The 15,508-nt window shown below is 48.7% G+C and overlaps 4 protein-coding genes across 4 annotated transcripts; 1 reads left to right on the top strand and 3 right to left on the bottom strand.

The window, feature by feature from the left end:
• Positions 1–1,248: 1,248 nt before the first annotated feature.
• VFPPC_18436 (hypothetical protein) lies at positions 1,249–1,509 on the bottom strand (the record flags this gene model as incomplete). The annotated part of the gene is made up of 1 exon (XM_018289633.2): positions 1,249–1,509. One exon carries the CDS (start codon positions 1,507–1,509, stop codon positions 1,249–1,251), a length of 261 nt encoding a protein of 86 aa, XP_018135962.2.
• Positions 1,510–3,094: 1,585 nt separating this feature from the next.
• On the bottom strand, positions 3,095–5,119 carry VFPPC_18435 (hypothetical protein; the record flags this gene model as incomplete). The annotated part of the gene is made up of 1 exon (XM_022430045.1): positions 3,095–5,119. The coding sequence occupies one exon, from the start codon at positions 5,117–5,119 to the stop codon at positions 3,095–3,097; it is 2,025 nt and encodes a 674-aa protein (XP_022284982.1).
• Positions 5,120–6,095: 976 nt separating this feature from the next.
• On the bottom strand, positions 6,096–8,338 carry VFPPC_11450 (transposase-like protein; the record flags this gene model as incomplete). Its single annotated transcript, XM_022428759.1, has 4 exons — positions 6,096–6,191; positions 6,242–7,035; positions 7,104–7,651; positions 7,698–8,338. The coding sequence occupies 4 exons, from the start codon at positions 8,336–8,338 to the stop codon at positions 6,096–6,098; spliced, it is 2,079 nt and encodes a 692-aa protein (XP_022283869.1).
• A 2,952-nt stretch (positions 8,339–11,290) lies between these two features.
• VFPPC_11451 (hypothetical protein) lies at positions 11,291–14,358 on the top strand (the record flags this gene model as incomplete). Its single annotated transcript, XM_018289635.1, has 8 exons — positions 11,291–11,477; positions 11,533–11,552; positions 11,603–11,639; positions 11,705–11,772; positions 11,829–12,301; positions 12,356–12,611; positions 13,808–14,193; positions 14,244–14,358. 8 exons carry the CDS (start codon positions 11,291–11,293, stop codon positions 14,356–14,358), a joined length of 1,542 nt encoding a protein of 513 aa, XP_018135652.1.
• Between the last annotated feature and the right edge of the window lie 1,150 nt (positions 14,359–15,508).

Here is a 15,508-nt window from a genome sequence, read left to right as displayed (position 1 = left end):
CAGGCTATTCCGCTATATTATGCGCAGCACCGAGATCCGCCTCGCCACAATTGCATTCATCGGCATTGGGCGCACCGTAATAGCATCAGTCAGGATCGGGGTTTTCGGACAAGGGGTGGAACGCGATATTGATTCGTTTATATATACAGTAGAGTGTCTGTTCCCAATCGTGATGTAGTAAGTTTATTCTCTACTTTCTACATGCCTGCATATCAATCATCCCTAGAGCCTGCTAATATAGAGATATCAACAGTATCGATATCCTCGCCTCGCGTCTCATATTCGCCCACGAGAGCAGCAGGACAGGCAATAACCTCATTCCAGAAGTTCAGGAGGAAGGAGGGAGTAGCCAATCACAGAAGGGACCATCCGTCATTATCAATCGTTGTGACCTGGATAATGAAATGAAATAATTGATAATCCAGCAATGTCATAACTGCGGCGACTGTGAACATGGGCACCCCCCTCTGCATATTTGGGCACCTGGAGGTACATACGTCAAAGCCACATACAAATAATTGACAACATTGTAGAGTAGGTGCTGGCAAGACGACAGGAATATATGGTAATGTACTACGTTATGACTCATGAAAATTGCACTGGGAATAGCTAATTTGCCGGAATGTCGCAAGGTTTAACAAGATTGTATTGGCTGCAGGGAGTTAAGTCATAAGAAATGTAACTAAACATATCCAATACCATAAATCTCAACCTTGTAACCAGAGCTCCTAATAGTGACAAATAGACAGTTTCCTAACTGCAGTGTAGTAAATAATATAAACAATCGTATATTGGCAATATGGACCCCCTCGCAATATGATTGTATTGTCAAGTGATGTGTATTGCAGTGATGTAAATAGTGCAAAATACCGTATACGATATTTTTTCAACTCCAAACTGCACTGGATTGTTTAGGAATTTGCTGCACTGCACTGTGTACGGTATTGCACTGTATTTGACCAATATCGTATTGCAATATCATATTGCACGCCGTGCAACGAGCCGCATGGCCCAAGCATAAGGCTAACCGAATTGAGTAACATTGAGGCTCAAAGCTGTCTCGCTGACCGTAGAAATTTAAAGCTATTCGCGCCAACATAGAATAGTATTCGTTTTCCGAAGGATGAGACAGCTCGACAAAACGGTCTCTCACACCTCAGTTGCGTTAGGCTAAGGTTTTAGATTGGGACAATAGACATAACTTAACTTATTGCACGCCACTCGTATTGTTCATATGCTATCTACTGCTCATACAGTCATATTGTCAGATATAATGTTAGAAGGCCCCTGCTGTTCATCCTCATTCATTGCTTCTGTATCCAAAACAAGTCCAATGTCGTCAACCCAAGCCACCCGATGAGTCTTTGACCAGGACTTTATGCACTCAATTGCCTCAATTATGCCAATTCCCAACCTATTTCTGCGATCTTGGAGGGTGATCTTGGTGTCAGAGAAGAGGCGTTCTGGTTCGGCAGACATTGCTGGAATTGACAAAAGATCTAGCGCCATTTTGGAAAGGTTTGGGTACAGCGTTTGTTGTGTATCCTCCAGCCACCACTTTCGCACGTCCTTGACCTTGATCCTTGGGGCTGATATCTAACTCTGATACTCATCAAACTGGGTAGGAAGATCGAGATCCTCCTGCTCGTCTTCCCAAGCAAGAAACGAATTTCTCACTGGTGGCTTGTCAACTAAGGCATGAGCCGGCGACTCGGCCAACCTGGCGACCGGTGCGTAGCGAGTTTTCCAGAGGCCTTCTACGGCGGTCTTGCTACTATCAATCCACTCAGGGTGGTCCTCCCAGGCGACATCAATGTAGTGCCACTTCCGGTGGGGACTGAGGACAATAGCTGCAACATGTGCAGATGAACGCTCCGTAAGAGTGTAATACGCGTCGAGTTTCGCCCAACCAGCCTCAACACAAGGCGCCATAAAAGCGTCACTTCCTACTAAGCAAGAAGTCCATTATTGGTAGCGTTCTGTCAATTGTGTGCGCGTGACCTTCTGTAGCCTTGGTTGCATCGGCGAATGATTTGAGGAAGTTGCAAACTTTTTTTTAGCTCAGCCCAGTCTTGCTCTGAGAGTGAGTCAAGCTTTAAGTCTTTCTCCTTGGAGCAAAAGTAATCAATTTGATCTGCAAGTTCGATAGCTCTCGCGGTCATGTAGTACTTGGAGTTCCATCTTGTATCGTTGTCGCGAAGAAGTCCCTTCTTCTCACTGATCTCTCTGAACCTCTGTATTCGTTGCGGACTACACCGAATAAAGACAACAATGTCGTGCAGCTTGCCAAGAGGACCAGCCTTCCTCCATTTTAATCTATCAGATTCAGAAGGTTTGGCATATTCGCTCGTGGGGTCTCTTTTCACCTTGTTTTTCGTCGGGGCTTCAACGGGGCGGCCTTCGGGAACATAAATGCGTGCGCTGCTAGATTGATGGTATGACCATTACAACGAAGGCGGTGATGTTTCGCATCATATACTATGTCATGCTTCTCGCTCAACAATTTCTGTAGAGTAGTCATCAACGTATCATTTGAATCTGCATTGTCTGAAACAAAATATCCAATTTGAGTGACAATTCCGTAGTCCTCGACAACATTCATTACAATGTGAGCCTGATTCTCCCCTGAATGTTTGCCGTGCACCTCTCGTAGAGCAACACAATATGAAACCAACTCGCCGTTGCTGTCAATAAAGTGTGCAATAATACCAAGGATGCCAAGCTTATTTGGAGAGGACCACAAATCGACAGTGAAATGTATTCTCGAAATAGCTGATTGGAGAATTTGCCGCATACGCCGCTTTTGCGTCTCGAACGTTCGCATTACCCACTCGCGAATCGTTTGATGTGATGTAGGTAGGATTGAGAGCACTCCAGGGTTGAGAAATTTGAGTAAGGCTCGGAAGGTTTCTCTTATTGCCATACGAAGTGCAACAGGGTGGTCGTCGATATGATCGATACGATACGATACGATATCGATATCGATGGGCGATATCGTCGATATCGTCGATATGAACGAGCACGGACCACATGACTCAAATTACCCTCTCACCACTGTTTCAAGCTAAAATTATTTACATTGACATTGTGGAAATTAACTACTGTCTGTTCCGCGCGCCACTCCATTTTTCCTCCAATGCTTTAAACATTCTACCTTCTCAATAGTGTCCTCCCCAAGCTTCATCCGCTCCCATGATATAGTCCGCCGCGCCCCTGAGAATACCCTCTCTGCCTCTGCGCTCATCGCAGGAATTGACAGCACATTAACTGCAAGCTGCGAGAGTTTCGGCCAACGCTTGCGTTGCTGCGCATCTAGCCACCACTCAAGGGCAGGAATATCAATGAGGATGGCAGGCTCGCTGGTGTACTCCTCATATTCATCCTTGCTCTGTGGTCGTGGAAAGTTCCGAAGCCTCTCAGCAATAATGTCAAACGCTTCCGGGCTACCCATGGTGGCGCGCACCGATTCGTCGTGAGGAACTGATAGGCTAATGTGCTCTTGGGCTTTAAAGTCGCACCAAAGCTGCTTGACAGCTTGAATAGCTGGCCGCACCCACTTTTTGTCCCAGTTATGCTTCAGGTATCCTATTCGGCGCGATGGATGGAAAATCATGGCTGCTGCATAATAGGGCGAATCATCTGTTTTGAGGTAATACTTGTCAAAGGCTTGCCAGCTCCTCATGATGCGAGGGCCGAAGAACTGATCAGACTCAAACTTGTCAAAGCTTGTCTTGAAATGCTGCACAATAATATCCATCGTGAAGAGGACCCGGTCGATCGTGGCGGCGTCACCCTCTGTCGCTTTGGTAGCACGGTGGAATGGCTTGAGAAATTCCAGTGTAGCCCGAAGCCGTTCCCAGTCTTGCGGCGAAAGGTAATCGTTCTTAAGATCCTCAAAGTACAGCTTCGAGTAGGAATCGATGTCTGCAGACTTTTCCGTTGCAACCTGCAGCATCTGATGCCAGCTATTCCATCTTGTACAATTATCAAGAGGAACTGCACGGCCTGCTAGATCGGTGAACTGTCGCATACGAGCTGGCGACCCGCGGATATGGACGACAATGTTATGAAGCTGTCCTAGTGGCCCAAGACTCCGAAAGGCATCCCGTCTCTTCGACACATTGTCCTGCTCCAAGTCTTTAGTTTGCTGCTCTTCCTGTTCTACCTCCTGAAACAGGAATGCCTTAACAGCGAGGTTGATGACATGGCCACAGCATCTGATCCGATTGGCACTTGCATCCCAAGATATTCCCTCTTTTTGCAGCGCCGAGCTCATTGTCCGGCAAAGCTTGTCGTTTGAAGAGGCATTATCGCCAACGAAAGCGCCGAGTTTCTGGCAGATGCCGTAATCCTGGAGAATCGAGAACAATGTTTCAAACTGGACCTCAGCACTGTGGGACAGGATGAGAGGAAGGGCAAGAAGTGCTTTAGAGAGCTTTTCTGTCTCATAGTCGACGAACTGTGCGCAAATTCCAAGGAAGAGCTTCTGGCTCGGCGATGTCCAAATATCAGCAGAAATGTGAATCTTGGATAGCGCTGACTGAAGCCTTTTCCGTACCGAGTCCTTTTGAAAGAGCCATGAACTAGCCACCTTCTTTCTGACTTCGGAATGGGACGAGATTATCTCAGTAGTGGCTTGGGGATTTAATGCTTTACAGAATGTATGGAACTCGTCCGACTCGACCAGCCTAAAGGGCAAACGATGCACGGTAATCAATGAGATAAGCGCCTCGGTAATCACATCTTTATGTAGCACTTTCTTGAAGATTTGGGAGTCAAGCTCTGAAGTCTGGTTGGCAATAGCGGCTTGATCGTAGAGAGCTTGCAGGCTGAGCAGGCTAGCGGCATCAACCCGGCGAGGCTCGTGTTCGAAGTATATGTCGTGCTTCTTGAGAAGGTGATTTCGAAAGGTTGTACTACTTTGGCAACCGTAAGAAGGATCCTCGCAGTACTTGCAATAAAATATACGGTTTCTGGCCTGGTACTTCGGTTCGTCACTCCTGGGTTCTCGAGCGTGTGTTCGGATGCTTGAGACTCTGGATACATGCTGCTGAGATTCTGAAAGTGCAGCAGTAGTGGACAACTCCAAAATGGATGACGAGTCTGGTAAAGAAGTCATGATGAAGTATCAACTGTTCCATTATCGAACAGTTCGTCGACGACAGAGTTTAAATTTAGAAAGTAGACGCACTGAAAGACAGCAATGTGACATATCTCTAGTATGAGATAGCAGCTCGCCCAGGTGCTGGTTTGCCTTCTCTCTGGTCCTCGTATCCTGTCACATTGTGGCGGGTTTTCGTCTTGCCAACACGAAATTGCGATGTGCAAGCCACATTGGGTGCTAATGTGACAGGTTATATTTTCGGGAGGTTTATCGTCGATATCGATGCGATATCGAGAAGCGTCGATACGATATCGATCGACGACACAAATCGATAAACTTATCGATGACCACCCTGAAGTGCAAGCCCACAGTCTGCGATCCACTCTACATACAGTTGCTCGAATTTGTCAGCGTTAAGATCTGTCGGTTCGTCATTGTGTCGACGGCGTTTAAGGGGGATGGCGTCCTGAGACATCCGCGAGAAGGCTTCCTCAAGATGGTTCCTTGTTTTAGCCGCCCGTTTTTCGTTCGGCGTTAATATGCCAAGACTGCTGTGAGATTTAAGGTGCTTGTAGACATGAGCTGTACCTCCACTTTCAAGGTATTCGGCCGGCTTCTCTTTACAGTACTTGCAACGCCATACAATCTGACCTTCCGTATTACGGACGATCTCGTTTCTTCCAAAGGGCGTATGATCCCATATCCAGCGCTCCTAATAGTCCAAACAGTCAGTCTGGAAACCTCAGACTGGACTGTTGGTCGGTCCGTCATGGTCAGACTGGACTAGTCGACGGTCTGTCATAGGCAGACTGGTCTGTTGGTCTGCCTGTTATCGTCAGACCAGACCGTCGGTCCGGTCCGTCTTTGCCAGACTGGACTATTGGTCCGTCCGTCATCATCAGACCAGACTGCAGTCCGGACTGCAGTCTGGACTATTAGTCTAAATCACAGCATATGACTCTGCCATCTACGATTCTACCTCCAAGCTCCCCTAGGCTATCTCCACTGTGTCTAATCCCCCACCGCTCTCCTCGCGTCCCAATGCATCAGAGTGATTAAACCCGGAAGCCGCATCGACATAGCGACACTGCATTCTGCAATTAGCTGACGGTAGTCCTCACGAAGCAAAAAACTCACATCTGATGGGACTATCAAGGCGCTGCTGTCCCAGGAACGTAGGCATTCCACGATATTTAAAGTTTCAGCGTCTATAGCTCCTCGCTGATCGGTTACCGTAAGTTTTAATTTAGAAAAGAGTCGCTCTGTCCCAGAAGACATAGCTGCGATAGAAAGAATGTCGATGGCCATCAATGACAAGCTAGGGAATCGTCTTCGCTGGGCCACCTCCAGCCACCATTTCAGCGGGTCCGGCGTCATCACAACAGGCTCACGACAGTACACTTCGTACTCGTCATCGTCCGTGTTGAAAATCGTCGCCTTCTGCTCATTCATCCACATTTTGTACCCATTTAGTCGCCTCGTAGTTGGCTCCTCTGCTGAGCCTCGTCGAAGAACCGGCAAGGAAGAAGTTGATTTGTACGATTCCCTCCACAGCTGCCCTACCCGAGATTTAGCTCTCTCAATCCATTCCGTCTTGTCTTCCCAAGTCTTCTCCATGTATGCCCACTTGAAAGAAGGGTTTAAGACTGTGGCTGCTGAATAGACTGGAGAGTCTTCTGTCAATTCGTAGTAGTCGGCCAGTTTGGCCCAAGCAGTCTCCATCATTGTAGCCAAGTGGGGGATGGTGGTGGCCTCCCTGGCGGCCTCGATGTGGTGTAGGAGATAATCCATGGTGGGGAGAACGTCGGCGATGGAATTTTGAACGCCCTCGTTGGCCATTGTCGCGTCGTGGAATGGTTCCAGAAACTTGTGAATCTCGGCCAAAGTTACCCAATCAGACGGAGTCAGGGTATCCTCTTGTAGAGCAGGCTCTTGCGCGCAAAATACGGTGATAGCTTGCCTGACTTTAGGCCTCAGAGCCCTTTCAACCATGTTGTACCATGAATTCCAACGAGTGTCATTGTCACGCCGTAGCCTGAGGCCATCGGTGAGAACAGTAAACGTTTGAAGCCTCTGGTGGTCCAAGTGACATAGACCACGATATTATGAAGCTTTCCTATCGCCCCTCGCTTTCTCCATTCCTCAATCTCCTCTTCGGATGGCCCACCATAGGAGCCTGTCGTCCGCGGCCGTTTTCCTATGAGAAATTCCATCACGGCCAGGTTCATGATGTGGCCGGTACAGCGAAGCCGATGGGGAAGAGTGTCGTAGAAAACATCAAACTCTCGCTCCAGTTCGTCAGAGACCTTGTCAATCATGGTGTTCATGTTGCTAACATTGTCCATCATGAAGTATCCAACTTTTGTGGCGATACCGTATTCTCGTATGAACTCCATGATGGCTTCGGCCATGTGTTCTCCGCTGTGTTCTCCTTCCAGCTCCTTAATCCTCACCACAAGCGATTGTAAACCGTGATCTTCCGTTACGAATTGAACTGTGAAACCAATGACCCCCAAACCATTCGGCGAAGTCCAATTGTCAGGAATACTGTGGATCGAAGAAAGAGCATTTTGCAAAGCTTCTCTTTACAAACTCCTTCTTGTTGTCATAGCCCCATTGTAAGTCGGTCTTAACTGTATCGCCTGACCTTGGAAGGAGATCATCGGCAGCCGGACGAAGATAGCGGATCAAGTCACGAAAGGCCGGATGTTCGACCTGAGCAAAAGGCAGACTGCAAGCTACCGTGTAGCGGCAGTATAGTTCGCGCAGAGTGGCTTGGTCAAGCGTATCCTCCTCTGCTGTCACCTTGCGTCTCTTGGTAGAGGTCAGGGTTTCTTTGCTCAAGAAGGAACTAATGTCTCCAAGGCGGCTTTCTGTCGCTTCCCGGTGGATGTCTTGCCTCTTAGAGAGCACAATTCCATGCTGTTTACGCAGATGATCGATGATAGTGGACGATCCACCAGAGCAGTTGTACTTCTTGTCTCTTTTCTTCCTGTCGAAGCAGGGTTGGCAATGCCACCATCTCCTTCCGTTGGAATCGACCCAGGCAGCCGGTATATTTCTACCCTCTTCTAGTCGACAATGTTGCCAGATAGGGGATGTCTTGTGGCGGGAGGCGCTAGGATTTGAAGATGAGGAAGCTGCTGAAAAAGAAGTGGCTAAGTTGAGGTCAGAATCATCCGGACGGCTATTGCAGCCAGAAGCACTCCCCGAGAGATCGCCGATAGAAGACATGACTTGTGACAGCTTTGCAGTAAATGCTGCCTACATGTTTTGATTCCATCACTGGCGCTGGGCCCAAAATATATACTGATGATGAAAAATAAACCCTCATACCGTTGCGTGGACAGACGTATATACCTCCAGCTCTGTAGGTTGGAATTACTTGACTGAAAGATCTTGCACTCTCTCTCTGAGCCAATTGAAGTCTAACCACTGATGGGAATTTGAGAATCGCTAAGCCCAACAGGGCTAGCAGGGTTACGATGGCGTCAGGGGCCAGCTTCAATTGGCTTGGAGGACATGTAGCAAAATTGGGTCAGACTATTAGTCTGACAGTCGGTCTGAGATCATTGGACCAGACTGTTGGTCAGTCTGTTTCAGTCAGACCAGACCATCCGCAACAGTCTGTCTGAGGGACGTGGACTGGACCATCAGTCTGGTCTGCAAAACGCAGACCGGACCGATAGTCTATGGACTATTAGGAGCGCTGTCTACAATGCCATTAATTCATCGCAGAAACGGAATCTTGACCAGAGTCTTGGGTTTAGATAGAGAGATCGCGACGCGACGTGTTCTTGCTTCTCGCTTAGCAAGGTACGATGTCGGTAATGACTGCTGGGGTGACATTGGTCATTGCCAGTTCGCAAAGTGACGAACCCACGAGGCCTATGCCGCGTTTTTGTGGAGCCTACCAGGCAATTTTCTTGCCTCTGAGAGGATTTTATGGCTCAGCTGTGTTATTCGATTGTCAACGGGAATTTCCACATCATCTCGGTCAGCCAACGGAGCTATCGTCACCTATAGAGAAGTCTTAATTAACCCTCTAGATAGCTCAATAAAGGTTGCCACGAGCAACGAAGTAGTTCGCACTGTTGGTGTAAACGGTCTACGCTATTGAAAAGTCTCGCCACACCTAGGTTGGATAACTTCAAACAGCCTGTCACCCCCACTGGCCTACCAAATTCGCATTGGTGCGGATGGCTCAGTAACACGAGGTATTTCTAAGCTATATTCACGCACCACCCCTGTACTCCGCTCCCGATACCTACGAGTCATTGTGCCCCAGTACTATACCAAGAACGACCAGCCAATGAATTGGGTATCTGGTGGACAATGAACCAGAGCGAAAGTCTTGGGAATTTATATGCCGGCTGACAAACAACCATGAGCGTTCGGGATCGTGGTGGGCATTAGTGCAGAAATGAGACAGGGGATCGTTTCAGAAACGTCGTTAACTTCCTTCAGCGTTCTGCAGGATTTGGTCCATTTGGCATTTTGGGTGGCCAACAATGCCCCGAAACCCTTGTCAGCACTAAGGTCCACGGTATGTACCAGCGACGTCCAGACCAACGTCTTCGGCTGGTGTCTGAAATGCGCTGTTGAGTTGCATTCTCATTTGGTAGCGATGCATATGAAGCGTGGTTTGCGCTAATCTTTGTCGTCATTTGGCCAGCGGCACGACGATTTAACACTGTAGCGCATTTTGCCTTGGAAAGGGGCCGTCGGTCGGCTTCACATGAACATGCCTATGACACAAGGGTTGTCTGTAAGCAGTGAATGTTGTGCTCATTTTCTAATGTTGCCAAGTTCTAGAATGTATCTACGAACTATGTCGCTTGAGAAGCTGCGAACCCCATAGCCCCCAGCAAAAGTGCATTGGCCAATAGCGATAGTCGGTGTTTGGATACTCTGCGCAGTGTGGCGGATGGCTTGACAAGATTGTGAGCTGATTATGTAGTCCCCCTTGCCGTATATCCGCGGCGGCAAGTATTGGTAGTGCTCAAGATAAAGCCGAAAGATCCTCTTGCTGATTGAGGCTATTTCTCAGGAGAAGCCGACTAGCACGCCGCCGGGGATGTCACAGTTGTATAGGCAGACGAGGTAACGATTCTAAGATTTGTTAGCAACCAAAATTGAATTGATCAAGACGAAAAGCTGGGCCGATAAACCATTAGCAATGGCAACTATTTACATCTTGAGCAGGCGATAGAGGCGTACGCCTGCCTACGTGAGTCGAAACCCTGATATCAGAGAACTGCCCCTAGCAAATTCACTAGAGGTTGCTGCCTGCACCGCTAGTTGGTCTATAATGGAAGTAACGTAGAAGCACCACAGAAACTCCATGGACTAAGATCCGTTTTTAGGGGACGAAGTGATTTTCAGTTGACGAAAGGTCAAAATAGGAATTTGGACAAAGCTCACCACATAGCGCTAGACATCGTTGCTTCAAAGTTTCTGCGGAGACTTGAGTAGGTTTTGTCAAGAACTATTATCCTCTGATCTACATTTTGGCTGTTCTCGGCCATTGGGGGGCTAGTAAACTTGGGGTAATCTTATTTGTTCACATCAGGAGGCCCTGGAGGCTGTACCAGAGGGGACTGAGCGCGTATCTTATAAGCCAATAGGTGTCTTAGCTCTGAGCATGGGTTGGTTATTCGTCTCCAGCTGTTGTCCTGGCATGCGCCTGAAATGGAGCTCCGCCATGGCGCACTTAATTCTTCAGCGCCACACCGGCTTTCATGTATATGGAAAAGCATGCGAGGCCGATCTGTTGGTGTAGCCAAGGTTGCAATTTCATCCGACGAAACTAGAAGTGTGGCCCCTGATGGATAGGGAAAACTCACATCAACGCCCATCATCAGCCTCCGGTGGGGCGGCTGGAGGGGTCCACAAATGTCCGATCAACTCTGTGACACAAAAGTGAGACCACTCTCAAATTGCTGCCTAGGATAGGAAAATATGTGGCTTTTTGGTCTCTAGACATTGGGGTAAGGGATGAAACATGACAACTCGTTGCTCCCTTGTACTACAAGCTATGGGGCTGTATCGAACGACGAACTCGTAGGTTCTGCCAGCCCGTTATTGAACTTGAGCATATAAGGGACGAATATTTCATGAGTCGCTAAAAATTTCACACTGGTAGTTTTGGATTTATCACCAGTTTTTGCTACTAGACGGACAAAAATGAGCTATCCTGGTGCAGCCCCGCCACCACCAGGTGTCGCTGCCGATATCGACGACCCTCAGGACGTGCTGCGAACGGTCAACTATGTTACACAAGCGTTAACACTACTCTTTACGACAGCGTTTGTAGTAACTCGCTTCTATGCTAAATCACAAATATTGGGCGGAGGTGTCACAGTGGATGACTGTAAGTACAGCCTTTATGGGACGTCGCAACGACTGCGCTGACTTTGTCTGTCTAGATGCAACGTATACAGCATATGTAAGCACGAAAAACTATACAGGAACTTCAATAGCTTACTATATATCTAGATATTAATGGTTGGGTATTGTATTACCGCCGTCTTCGGTAAGTAGACTCTAAGTAGCAATCTAAAGATCGAAGCAAGGACAAAATCTAACAAAACCATCCAGCTTCATCACATGGCGGCGGACTAAACCAGTGGGAGGTTCGCAAAGAAGATATTCAGCCATTCTTCCAGGTATGATATACAAGTCATCGGGCAATTTCCTTTGAACTTCCGCTAACACCAAGTAGTCCGGCTACGCAGTCACCCTTTTCTATGCCCCAATGGCCTTGACGGTCAAACTTGCATTGCTCGTCATCATCATCAGAGTCTTTGGAACAGTACACAAGAAGACCTTAATAGGCGTATATGTTCTCATTGGCCTACTTGTCGTCTACTATGTGTCCGGCTTCTTCATCAAACTCTTCATCTGTTGGCCGATTTCAGCTTATTGGAGAGGCGAGCACGACAAGTGCATGAACCAAAGCGCCGTCATTACTTCAGATGCAATTATCAGCATGCTCAGCGATTTGATAATTCTTCTACTTCCCACGCCGCTCACTTGGTCGCTCCAGCTGCCAAGAAGACAGAGACTGCGTGTTAGTGGTCTTCTCTGCGCAGGAGGTATTGCCACTGCATTCAGTGTTTATCGCTTGGCCCTCATTGTTCGTGAGCGCAATAGCACCAATCAAACAATTGTGTTTACTCAAGTCCTTCTTTCTGGGTAAGCATATTAATCCGACACTTGCAACGTTTCAAAAGTTAACTCCGGCTGCAGCAACGCCGAGGCCGGCATTGGACTTATTTGCGCTTGCTTCCCAGCCGTAAATGCGCTATATGTTCAAAAGACCCGGGGCTCGTCTTACTTCAAACAGAGCCGTTCCAGACAGGCCAGCTCTAAGCAGACCCAGTCCCATGGCGGCGAGATTATGCTGACAAGGACTTTCCATGTTGATACGTCCAGTGCAAATTACGAATCACAAAGCATTGGAAATGACGAGTCGGAATTGGTTTCGAAACAGCCACATATCACTGTGAGCCACAAGTCTGACCAGAGGTCTGATTCGATATGCTGAGTCTCTATGGCAAGGGAAAAGTTACAACAGGGAGCATTGTAACTCTGGATAAGTGGTCCGGGAAATCGCATCAAATTTGGATGGATGGAAGGGCAGGTCTTCCGGCGTTGCCCCAGCGGATGATGGAGCAAGGCCCAGGGTATTGGCGATAACTTCTGAATATGAAGTCATAGGGAGATAACAGGGCAGCGAATTTGGAGGAGTCGACAGGGTGAACAGCGCTCTTAATAATCCAATCGGTCAGTCTGGAAGCTTACGGCGTTGAAGCGTACACGAAGTTGCACGGACTGATATGAGCGCACTTCCCATCGCCTGTGAGGTACTATGATGAGGCCGCTTGGCCTGTTTTGCTTTGTTCGGAGGCAAACTTTTATGTGCTGATCCTAGCGTCAGCTGAGTGTCGAAGGCCAGTTGGCGCGGATGCCTTGGTACGCCCAAGTAACTTGGCGTGAAGATGAAGGCATAAGCGGATATTCGAGTAGGCTTGACAGCTACCGGCCAGCCCGGCGCTGGCTTTTGAGCCTGTGCAAAATTGGCTTGTGCCGAATGTGCCACGCAGCGGGTGGCGCAGGCTGATGGGCTCGCATAAATAATGGCTTGAGCCGACTAGCCCACGCACCAGTACGCTTCAGCAACCTTGTGTACTCTCTGATGAATAGAGATCGTTGTCCCAGAGCAGCTAGAGTGGGTTAGCGTCCTTTATGGAAGCCTTTCCTAGTGGACCATTTGTAGCCTGGTTCAGGACATAGTGGCCGATCCCATAAACGACAACGGCCATCAAGGCTGCCGCACAGTTGTATCGTGGTATTACGTGCTCAGGAAGAAGAAAGAGGAATCTTCCAGATCGAAGGTTTGGACATAATTCATAAACTTCCAGCATGACCTCACATAAGTCACATGACAAAACGTACATGGGGCTCCGCTCTGTTGGTATATAAATCTAGGCATCTGCTTCTCGCAGAGCGGCTAAGCTTACACCAAAATACCCAGTTTGAATGTAAGCAAGTTATGCAACCAGGCCATCTTAGTCAATCTTACCCCGGATAAGATGCTTTTGAGCTTGCCGACAGACATCCTGTCGTGCATTATTGAACAAGTATTTAATCCCTTTACCTGTCATTGGTCCATCTACGGATGGCAGCTAAGCAAAGCAGATCGGAGACAAGCGTGATCTCAAAAGCTTGTGTGAGGCCTCGAAGGCTCTTTATGTTCTAGCAGCGGCGCGTCTTTATGGTACACATGAAGTCCTCCTACGAGCTCCCGACGAGCATTATTTGGATGAGGTGGAGGTGGAAGGGTTACTTCGAGCTGCCGAACGATCGAGCGACCTCCGGGCACGTGTAACCAACCTACGGATATCAGCCCCGTTTTCTGAAAGATTAAGGCTCCGCTGCGTGCACGATGACGTTGACGATGAGGAGGTGCATATGACAATGGACCACGATGATAACGGACAAGATCGCTCTTCGCTGCAGCTGCTTGGCAGTCGCATTTTGCCCATTTTGCAGAAGCTCCAAGATGGAAGACTTCAGAAATTCAGGTACGTCATGGCGTGGCCGCATGGCCGATTGTAACTGACAGCGATGGCAGCTGGGACATGGGCGTATGCGTCCCTCAACAGCTTCTCGGACAACGTGGCTATGTCCTAACCCATCAGAGTCGCATTCAGCATCTCCGCCTCGTGACAGACTATGGCAGGCTATAGGGGTCACTGTTGCAAAACCCCCAAAACCACGACCAGAATGCCAAATTCGGTTAGCTGCGCCAGTTCTTGACCCACGGTACATTGCTGCATGTACTTCAGCCCACGTTCCTTAGTTTTTTGACTTTCACGAAAGGACATTGTCATGTCAGCGGGTCCGCTGCGGACCAGCAGGGTTTTATTTCATTTCACTCAGCGACTTGACACATGAATGTGGTGGTTTGATTTGACATAACCAATGCTTAATTATCCTCATTCCCTTCGTCTTCATCTTCCTCTTCCTCTATCTCCTCTTCGTCCCGCTGAGTGAGCTGCTGATGGTTGAGTCAGTAGTAAATTACACCCGATGTCCTCATCATACTCACAATCCACAGCTTCACAGCCTCAGCAATGGCCTCAGCGATGGTCTCCAGCGCTATAACCTTTCTCTCTTCGAGGCCTTTCTCTGCTACCTCGCCAAACGAAGCCAACGCAGGAACTTGGGCTGGAGTGGCGGGAGAGGCCGCACCATTACCCCAGGCTCGTAACTGTTGTGCTGCGCGCTGTGCAGCTGCGCGCCAGGCGCCATCCGGATCGTCACCTGCGCCGCTGCGCCGTCGGTTCAGGTCCCAAAAAGCTCGTACAGCAGCACGAGCTCCAGGGGGGACCTAGAGAGCTTGGTTAGTAACTCATTACTCGGCAGTATAGAGATTGCTTTACCGGCTTGCATGTGTGGCCGTTCTTTGCGCAGTCCCAGCATACAGCACCAGTATCTATCCCATACATGTCAGCATAGCAGGTGTGACCTGATTCAACCAAGCGTACTGTCCTGAGAGGCACATTCATGGCCGGGCGATTTGGTGGCGCGGGTGACGCAGGGGCGGCATGGGAAGTCACGCACTGCGCCGCGGGGAGGAGCCTTCTTTGTGTGTTTCTTCTTCTGTTTGGGAAGCAAAATTAGCAGTTGTCACTTCGCAAGAGGGCCTCCTGGATCGTACGGTGATTTTAGATGGGGATTTGCGGACGTCGGGTTGGGACAATCTTTTCCTTTTGATAGTGACGTTCCTGCTGCGAGAGCCTCCCTCTGTCGTGTTTGCGGTTGCTGTTTCGCTCACGTCGACGGAATCTGTTGTGGGCATGACTCTCTTGTGGCTAACTAGTCTTTTGAGGGGTA

The sequence above is a fragment of the Pochonia chlamydosporia genome (genome assembly GCF_001653235.2).
Source record: "Pochonia chlamydosporia 170 chromosome Unknown PCv3seq00015, whole genome shotgun sequence".
NCBI classification, from domain to species: Eukaryota; Fungi; Ascomycota; class Sordariomycetes; order Hypocreales; family Clavicipitaceae; genus Pochonia; species Pochonia chlamydosporia.
This window is presented reverse-complemented; position numbering and strand designations above follow the sequence as displayed.